At 43.2% G+C, this 9,978-nt stretch overlaps 1 protein-coding gene across 1 annotated transcript; it reads right to left on the bottom strand.

The window, feature by feature from the left end:
- Window positions 1-341: 341 nt before the first annotated feature.
- Window positions 342-9,730, bottom strand: LOC147798864 (UDP-glucuronosyltransferase 2C1-like). Its single transcript, XM_087138521.1, has 6 exons — window positions 9,596-9,730; window positions 8,941-9,105; window positions 7,378-8,150; window positions 6,918-7,140; window positions 5,088-5,313; window positions 342-3,957 (listed from the first exon to the last, which is right to left on the bottom strand). Exons 2-6 carry the CDS (start codon window positions 9,071-9,073, stop codon window positions 3,678-3,680), a joined length of 1,635 nt encoding a protein of 544 aa, XP_086994647.1. The 5' UTR covers window positions 9,074-9,105; window positions 9,596-9,730; the 3' UTR covers window positions 342-3,677.
- Window positions 9,731-9,978: the final 248 nt, after the last annotated feature.

The following is a 9,978-nucleotide window of genomic DNA, read 5'->3' as shown; positions in this document are numbered from 1 at the left end:
TTCGGGCTCTTTTGCCAAAAAATTAAGTTACTCAGTGAACCCTATCGTATTTACCTTTTAACTAGTGACAACAGTTTGGACCAAAATCCTACATGATTGTCTACAGTCTAAGAGAACATAATATCTTTTTCTTGAATTTGTAATGAATCTTTCCGAATGCAACGGCAAAAACAGGTCGTAGCATATGGACGTGTAAGTGAAGACCAAAAACTGTGAAAATAAACAACTGGGACACTCTATACATTATTTTGTAGATCGACATACACAAACAGCAAAATATATCTGTAGGGGTTCAAAAGTGTAGCATAAAATAGTAAAATTTTAACTACTTGATTCACTTGAAATGTTCAACCATTACACGCATACACATTGTTCCCGGGTTCTGTGCTGATTGTTGTAGATACTAACAATACGCATTGGCAGATTCCCTCTCCCGGCCCTTGAACGAGGAGTTTTATGTATTAATTTATTTTAGTAACGAAAGGGGGTTTGCAGGGAATGTTTTATTTCCCATTTCCTCTCTAAATCATGTAAACCGTCACGATAGTGTCTTCCCTTTGAAAGGCCATGTTACGATAAGATATTTCAGAGCCACCGGCCCCCTGTCTGAGCCCACCTCTCCAGTTTTGCGGAGTTTGCATTGGTTGCATGTGGATGCTCGGATATTATTCAAGCTTTTGACGATAACAAATAAATGCATGCATGGATCCGGACCAAGTTACCTTCAGGAGTTAATCAAGGAATATCATCCACTCAGGGAAACTTTGTTCACTGTGACCTTCTACAGATCTGCTGACTCATTATCCAGTTCACACAAAGACATATGGCCGGCGGGCATGCATCTCCGGAGTTGTGGAACAGTCTTCCAAACGGTATAAACCATGCCTTACAGTAATTGAAAATCTTAAAATAAAACTAAAGACTTCCCTGCTTAATCGATCAGTGCTATAAAGACATTTCGTAATAATTATGCGCTATATAGGAACTCAGTGGTACTTTATACAATCCTCCCGAAGACTTGGTTTTTGTTCCATCCGGTTTGTTATATATGGCATTGATGGCCGTGTATGGCTCTTCAACCCCAGTAGAAAACGCCTGTACTTCACGTGCAGTGAAACTGGAAATTCTTTGAGGGTTTTTTGGGAGGAGAGGGGGGCTGGGTGGTCCTTTAATCGAGAGGTGCACCAGTCTAAAGTTTCTTTTGCTGCCTTGGGATTCGTTCATTTACAGCAGACGATATGGAGTCATTTTCAGGAGAAATTTGCCATTAGACTGATATTCTTCAGTTAGCAGAAGCAAAAATAACCGTAAATATATTAGACCAGCGTCCGCAAAAAAAATTCTGCATTGCAGCCAGTTCTCGAGTTAAAAAGTTTAAGAAACACCAGGTTTTAAAAACATAACTAAACCAATTTTTCCTCAATTAATTTGAACGCAAAGGGGTTGACTGCTATAAATTGGCCACTAGTTTTTTTTTAAATAGAAATTTCCACCTTGTTCAGACCCCTTCAAAAAAGAACGATAAAGTGGAAAAGAAGCCATTTTGAAAAATAGTCCCACCACAATAAATTTACAGGCTAAACAGCGCCACTTGAGGACCTAATTACATCACAAATGCTCAGAATTGGACACCCTACATGCAAGTCCAAGCTAGAGGTCCAGTACGTGTCACGCTTCCCAAGTCACCGTGGTTCTAACTCTCCAATATTGAGGATGAGAAATAATATGGATGGAAGTCCAGGGTACAAATGTTCACTGTGGCGCACGCACACAAATCTGTGTAACGTGGCATATTGGATGGGTGCAGCATTTCTCTCGTCTTCCTCATGTGTTCAAGTGGACTGTGCCACCCCGTGGACTGGTTTAGGTTTATGCATCATAGAATGTTACTTGTCTTATGTTACACCTTCAATGTTCTCTAAACATCGCTCTTTGATAATTTCTAGTGGGATGCGGTCCACAGTGCCCCACTCTTCCAAGAATCAAGTACACATTTACAGTAGGCCTACACACCGTATTTCTAGCGCTTTTCTTTTTCACTTGCCACAGCAATAAGCTCATATGAAGTACCGTAATCTATACTGGGGGCCAAATAGAATTCATTCTTTCATTGCCCTACAAACTATGAGAATGTGTTTGACTACATGTATGTGTGAAGTCCTGAGAAGACAAACCCAAGATGTCAGAATTCAGAGGAGGCAGAATTTGAAAAAGGAACTGCATAATTATACAAGATGGTACGTCAACTCTATTACAGCAAAGGAGTTTCAAGTACATCGTAATTCTAGCTCATATCTAAGCTGAATTCTCCTCATGAAAAAAATGTTGGCCACCTCTCCAGTCATTTTGGAATAATCCAGTGAGAAAGCTGTAGACGATACCACAGCGGTGGAACTGCCCACCTTTTAAAAGGTTTTAAGGTTTTAACCCCCCCCCTCCACCACCACCACCATTTTCCACCAAGCTATTGGCCGTACAAAAAAATTGACCTCTCAACCAAAAAATCTGGGATTCACCCCTGCTCAGGCTTCCCCTCCCACTATCAAACCGTTTCACTACCAGTCAGACATTGACAAAGTGAAGTTACTGAGCCTAAACGTTTGGGCTTAAATTGCTAAAACAAAATTTTCAGGGTCCTGTCAATTTTTTTGTTCTTAAATGTTGGCAACGTTGTTTTAGTGACATGCATCCATCTTGTGTCTTATCCTCTGCAGATCAAGGGGACGATAAAGACGAGGACCCAAACAATCAGTTTTCCTTCAAGGAATTTGTCAAGAAGGACAAGCGGAATGCCGTCTATTACAACTCCAAGGAAGGAGACATTGACGGCTTCATCCCAAGCGACAGTGAACCGGTAACATTTAAAATATGGCCCCTTACTTTTTTGAACTGTAATTGTTTCCTCACAAAGCAGCCATGCATGCTGTCTGTTTCACCAGTTGCACATTTTGGAAGGACTAACGCAAAGCATTGATTGGACCAGTATGCACAGTTGGCAGGAAGGAATCTCACCTTAGTTTTAGATACACCTGGTACAGAATCTCTACAAACTCAAGTGGCCAATAGAGTATAAGGCCGCGACAAAATCAATTGGCTATGGTTAGTCTCTAACCCAGTGGTTTCCACGGGCCTGTTTTGCATACATACGTCAGACATGGCCTGATAAGTGAAACTGTAACAGTTTTGTAAGACGGTGCCCTCAGTGGACTGGATACATGCAAAATGTCCCAATCAATGGATGCATATTGTATAAGGCGCCCTTTATGACTGTATTAGCAAATAGATATATATCGAACGAAAGTAATATATATTGGATGAAACTGATATGCGTAGGACGAAAGTAATAAATATAGAACGACTTTGAAAACACGGCGCAATGGCAAGATAAAAATCAAAGAAGTCTTTTTCAAAGTTGTTCTTTGTAAGGAAGGGCGGCCTTCGTGTAGAGTTCAAATAAAAAATTCTTTTCAACTAACGACAAAGTGTGTTTTGCAAACTAAACAACAACGTGCAAGGGAATAAGGAACCAATCATACACGGTCATCTCACTCTTCACTAAGCAGAAATACAGGAAACGGAGTCTGCGTGAAACAGCAGTGAACGGTGCTTCGTAATTACAACATGTGCTGATTGACATCAAGTTTTGTGGCGTTTATTCGGTGGAAATGCTTATGGCATCATTTGCGTGTATTATACTGCTGTCCTGCTGATTTAGCACGGCAACACAATGCTGATAAACAGAAACGTACGCCACAGATGAAGAGGACGAATGGAATGGCTAACACACCCGCTACATCCAGCATGTGATACTGAATCCATGACAGCTCTCTGCTCTTTGTCCGTAGGTGCTCGGCGCCGTGGTTGAGAACGTGGTTGATCCAGAAAGTGGCTTTTTCCAATGGCTTTTGCGGCTGGGCCCTGTACCTCTGTGATGCTGCCCCTGCGTGACGTTTGTAGCTGTTTAAAAGATCAAAATTTCAGAGCACGGTTTGCAGTTTGGTTTGAAACGGGCCAACTTGTATTTTTAAAATGAAATTTGACTCTTTCTGCATATTGCAAAAGTAATTAATTCCTCTGTCATGTGAATGTCCGCAAAAACCTAAGCAGGACAGAAAAACACGTCAAAAATGGTTTGTTTGGGCAAAGTTTGGTTTCTTCAAAGGTTCTCAAATGACTCATAAGCTGTCGACGTGAAAGTTCTTTAACCGTTGATATGTAAGCTGCGGTGACAGTGAAAAAGCAATAAGCACGAACACGCAACTTGCTCTAAAGCATTTATCATCTGTCATTGCTATAGGTGCATTTTGTTCTTGTGGACAATCGATGTGAATATATGCACATTGTGCTTGACATCTGTCGACCATGAGTGCACCTTATAATTGGTTGGTGACAAGGCAGTTCATAATATCTGCGCCCTTCCTAGTGGTCCTGCAGAGAAATCAACCATATAGAGTGCCCAAGGGATTACGTCTAGCACACCTATGTGTACGTGTAACGCGAGAACCAGCGCATTAATTAGGCGCCTTCTCATATATACTTGCGCCAACACTTGAGCCAAGCCTTGCGTGTCAGTCAAAATCGCTCCTGGAGCGATTTGACGGCTAAACGCAACGTACACATGTGTTATGTTAATGGAGTCAATTTTTGTGTCTGTGAAAGTGAAACACATGAACGCATCATGTACGTAACGCATCCAAAAACGTACGTAATAATTGTGTAAAGGCTCCCTTAACCTGGTTCCAAATGACGTCACACTTCGTACTCTACTGGGTTCTTAAGTGACTTCGTTACAAAAGCGGACGCATCATGATTTGCAGGATCCCATTTTGGCAATCGCTGAAGTTGCTCGTTAACTTCCACTTCCATGGTTCCATGTAAACGGCGATCAATGCATGTAACCCTATGTGCTCTGCATGTGCAATGGGCGTGGTTTAAACTGAAGTGACGTCACACTTACGAACCGGATAGCCAATTGCCGAAGTGTGCGTGTGTGCTCAAGTTGAGACAGCTGCGTGAGTGAATAGTGCCCCTCGGAATGGCGTATCATTTGTCTATAGCATCTGAAGTTGACTACATGTATTAATTACCTCGGATTAGATACCACTTTCATGATGAGCTGGTACAGCGTATCACTGTTGACCTCACGTATTCCGCCTTTCACGTACTCTGCCATACCGAGGCTCCACAGACGCAGGAGGTTGTCGACCTGATCCGCAAATAATGGTATCCCCACCACTGGTACGCCGTGGTAGATGGCCTCGAAGGCGCCGTTGATTCCTCCATGATAAATGAACAACTTGGTTTTGTTATGCCCTTGTTTGGGAAAAAAGGGAAGGCTTTTTAATGAATGGTCATCTTACGAACAATTTTTGTATACAGGGAGTGGAGATGACTTTATTGACACGTTGATGCCGATGGCAGCATTTATGGTACACTAGAGTCTTGCGGTCGTACTGATCATGTTTCGACGGCGATGGTGCATCCCTATTTAAACATGGAATTAGAACGTCATCACTCAAAATATTCCGATTCGCCTAGCGAAAATGGGAGACTTCATTCACGAAATGCATTTTTCTGCACGAACGGCTGAAATTATTTTGGTTCATGTCCTAAATCGAGCCGTTCCACCCGTCGTCGCTGTTTAACTGCTCCTTTTTTCGAGGAATTTTTTATTTTCCAAGACTCAGCGTTGCAGTTTCGAACGGCATAACCAAGTCCGTGCTTTAGTTCCAAGTGAACCCAGACCAATCGCAGTGGCAGTCGAAATGGTTCCAAGTCGGTTGAAAGGGTTCAGTTGCAGTTAACACATAACGGGCAAAAGTGAACCAACGTTGCTCAAAAGGAGTTCTTTTTGGTTTTACTAATGTTGGGAACAGTGCCTGCGTAAGGGCGCCATCATCCTTCCAATACTTCTTTTACATATTTAAGTTACAGAGGTAACATGATGTTTTTACTTTTGGCGCTTTCCGTCTACGTAACGTGGTCCCTTTCTGCCGCACCAAATTCTCTCTATAGTTTCCTGCGATTTTGTAGAGAGCGTGGCTCCGACCATGCTCCTAATGTAACTCACGGAGAAGAGTATCTCCAGAAATTGTTGTAGGTATATTTTGTATGATCATTTCTCAAAGACGACTGCTAATTGTATAGTGTAGGCCTATTGCATTATATCATCTCTTGCCGTGCCATCCTGCTATTTGTGCACTTACTACTATTTGAGAATAAATCGTGGTTAAAGGAGATTCATGTAGGCCTATATCTGTTTCTTCGGTATATTGAGAGTGCTCGTCCACTTTAATTAGGGGACCCTTCCTCCTTCCTCCTACCGTCCTACTGACCTAGGGCTGGTCTGCTATAGTAATTTTATTTGGTCACAGAGAAAAGGGGTTATCATCTACTGAGTGACAAACGATGAGCTTAATTTCAGTATATTCGGATGGAATTAGGTGGAACCATGGGTGCATCCATTTTCCTGCTAAGTTCCAATAACAATTTTCCTTGTCTAAGCTGAGCTGATTATAGAGAGAGAGTTGAAACTAAAATGGTAGATTATGCGTCAGTGAACGTGGATGAAAAACTGTACACGATAGCTGTACTTCATATTGAAGAGCCATTTTGGTTCCAAAGTCAGCAGTTGGTGCTACTGTCTATATTGTGCTGCTCTAGTGTCAGAGATCTGAATGGCAACCTCTTCCCCCCCGGAGTTGGGTACAAACGACCCCCAAATATGGGAAGGACAGTAAAGTTGGGCATTAAATTCTGGTTCCTTGGTTCCATGTAAGTCTGTGCGCAGTGGGCGTGGTTTAAACTGAAGTGACGTCACACTTACGAACTGGATAGGGTCGATCTAGCCTTGCCGGCCCACCTTAATCCCAACCAACCCGAACCTATTCAACGGTTGGATATGCATTGCACTTTACCTAGTAAATCTCCCTGAGGCAGCCAGCCAGCCAACAGCGTGTTGTTGCCCAGAGTTGACGGTCTCCGCTGCCCAACGAACTTCCAGATAACACGCAGCGGCACCCTGGCCAGGGCAGTGGCGATCATGTCCGCCATGTCGTCGTCCATGAAGTTCGTCAAGGTGCTGACGGAGAACACAACAACACCATCGTCTCCCGAACCTTGTACAAACTCTTCGAAATCCTTGCCAAGGAATGGTGTTGGAAAGCGTATAAATACCGGGGTATAGTTATTTTCTCTCTGGCTTTATCCCTTTTCTTCTCTTTCAAGGCCAGAGCAGTTGGGCATGTAAATGAAAATTTCTTGGCGCAGGTCGCCATTTAGCGTTTGACTTGGCTTGAATTGCGTGCGCTTTAAATAGCGGAACTCAAATTGCTTGTTTATTTTCATTACTTATTTATCAAAATATATGCGACTTACCGGAGTTAACGGTTGGGCGGATCGCACGGACACACCACCTGCAAAAACCACGTTGGGCTGCGTGGGACGAGGGTATTCTAGAATGAAATCCCAGTTCATGATGAAGAGGGCCGAGTTCCGCCAAATTCCAAGCATCGAAGTCTCTTTACGATATCCCATCTCTTTCCTCTGGGCATCTATCCCATAATGCCTGCCAATGTCGTGCACGATAACAGACAGCGCGTGCATTATGACGTTCTCGACGCGTTGCAGGTAGGTCATCGAGTCCGTGAAGTGCGTGAGGTATTCCGGGACGTAACTTAGCGGGGAAGGGGTGTTAGACCAACGGGTGTAACGCGTACCCAGGGGCCCACCGGTGGCAATGTTCACGTACGGTACATTAAGAATATCGTGTGCCATGATCGAGCACATGGGTGACATCAGGTCGCATACTACGAGGTCGTACTTGGCTGCTTTCAACGACGGAATCAGATACTCGGGAGAGAGGAAGGCCGTGATCATAGTCTGACTCATATTTGTCATGATATTTATTTCTGGGTCATCCAGAAGGCCTAACCAAAGCTTAGTAACCCATAAGAAGGACGACATCTCTCCTGTGAGGGTCTTACGGGCGAAGTAATTGAACAACCTATCTGTTTCTTCGGCGGAAATCGCACATGGAATGCTTTGAACATTTAAGATTGCTTCCGGCCTCTTGCCATTGTATATTCTATTCCACACACAATCGCCTACCAGCATCGAGATGTTATGGCCTTTCTCAGCAAGCTCCTTACCTAGGCGAAACAGTCATCATTAATATCATCAGAATCTTTATTAAGGCCTATACCAGGCTTTTTACGCACATAAACAAAATAAATCAGCATATTATGCGGATAGAAGCGCCCAGATGTAATTTTTTACCCAACACGCTGGGAAAACTCCATAGTCGCAGCTGTTCAGGATACGTTTTTCAAAAGGGGGCGATAGGGGAGGCTTTCACGAGGCGTGAAGACTAGTCTCCTCTCAACACTGACAATAAAACCACTTTCTCATAGGAATTTGTGGCAATCCCAGAGAGCTGTGTAATGAAAACACGCTTCAAGATGGCTGGAATATTTGATACTGTGGCAGTGTCCAAAACTGGCTTCCAGAGCTACGGCTAGGTCTATTGTCAGCGCGTCTCCACATACTTTCAATGGAGTGAAGACCTAGACCTAGCTCTAGACAACAGATTCGGATGCAGCCTATGATGAGAGTAATGTTACTGTTAATACTGTGAAATTCTAAAATTACACTGATGCCATGTAGGCCTACTGTGATTTGGGGCTTGTGCATTTTTCTACAGCGCCATAGTCACACTTTTACTCTCGAGTGCCTGCTCACGTCGAGCAATTTTGCCCTTGGGCTGCGTTTGCATGTGTCTAATGTCTGGTAGTGTATTGACCTATCTTCCGCCTTGCATGAACCACGTCATGGACTCATCACCGCTTGATCAGGAGTGTGTTGTTGCTTATTTGCGCGCAAGTTATACTCCTGCCGTTTCTGAACTAAGGAGAATACCATGAAGAATTTCTGAACTCTTACCTAAAAGACTCAGATACAGGTAATGGCTTCCACCAATGAACGAGTCCATTATTAAAATTTTCCTCCCGTCTGCAGTTGACAGGTGTGCGAAGATCATTACGACCGCCGAGTAGATTACTAATAGATGTTTCATGATTTTCTCGGAATAGCACCCAATAACGCTAGCTGTCACAGGGAATGAACAAGATCTTATAGGATTAGCTGAACTCTTTAATAGGAGTGGCGGGGATTCGACGGGGACAGCACATTTTGCAAATGGAACCAAAATGATAGGAAAGATTTCTGTCAAAATAAAGGTCCCAGGCAGCAAGATAATAACATTCATATCTGTTGTAATACAAACTCATGTTGCTGGTATATATGCCTACTGTTTCTTTTAATGACTGATTTCTATTCACACCCCGTGCAACAAAAGCACTGGCGTGGAGGCAGCAGTAATGCAAACCCTTTATTCGATATTCTGTGATGTTCAATGTTTGGCAGCCAGGCAGTCACCAGAATCGACTTCCGTTCTCAATTTCAAGCAAATTTTTTGCCATTATGTGACAGTTGCCCTTGTCTTGCTAAGACCACGCCTTAATTGAATTGGATATTTTTTTTATTTTTGAAATCTTACAATTTAATTAATGTAAAACAGAATTCAAAGTAAACTTACCCTGTGCTGCTGACCAACTCGATCTTGTGTACTTCGTATTTCTGCAGTACCCACAGCATGCCGCAGTGCTAACGCTTATCACACACTTAACAACTTATGAAGCCCAATAACACCAAATTAACACTCTTGGTGGCAAGCAATACCGTGGTACTATGCACGGTGCGCGCGCCGATCGTGTCGTAACAACATGTTGACATAATAATCCAACTTCGCTCGTCGTCCAGCGCCCGAACAGGGCGATGGGAAGGTTTGATGGCCTTGCACATATTTTAGTGAAGGAAATACGTCACACGCAGTCACAGCTAATGACGCGCTGAGAATTGCGGGTAAATTTCTGCCAAGCGCGCGAGCTCGCTCAATATGACTGTCATCAATTCGATATA

Source organism: Acanthaster planci, linkage group LG06 (assembly GCF_054643075.1).
Source record: "Acanthaster planci isolate LZ-2023a linkage group LG06, COTS_SCS, whole genome shotgun sequence".
NCBI lineage: Eukaryota > Metazoa > Echinodermata > Asteroidea > Valvatida > Acanthasteridae > Acanthaster > Acanthaster planci.
Note: the sequence above shows the minus strand (reverse complement) of the source record. Positions and strands in the feature narration are given on the sequence as shown.

What these genes read in the sequence shown, in the direction of transcription:
- LOC147798864 (XM_087138521.1), bottom strand. Translation starts at nt 9,073, where the DNA reads ATGAAACATCTATTAGTAATCTACTCGGCGGTCGTAATGATCTTCGCA. An exon ending in CCTGTATCTGAGTCTTTTAG is followed by an intron (nt 8,151 to 8,940) that starts GTAAGAGTTCAG and finishes TGTTTCGCCTAG; the next exon opens with GTAAGGAGCTTGCTGAGAAA. An exon ending in CCGCCCAACCGTTAACTCCG is followed by an intron (nt 7,141 to 7,377) that starts GTAAGTCGCATA and finishes TTCCTTGGCAAG; the next exon opens with GATTTCGAAGAGTTTGTACA.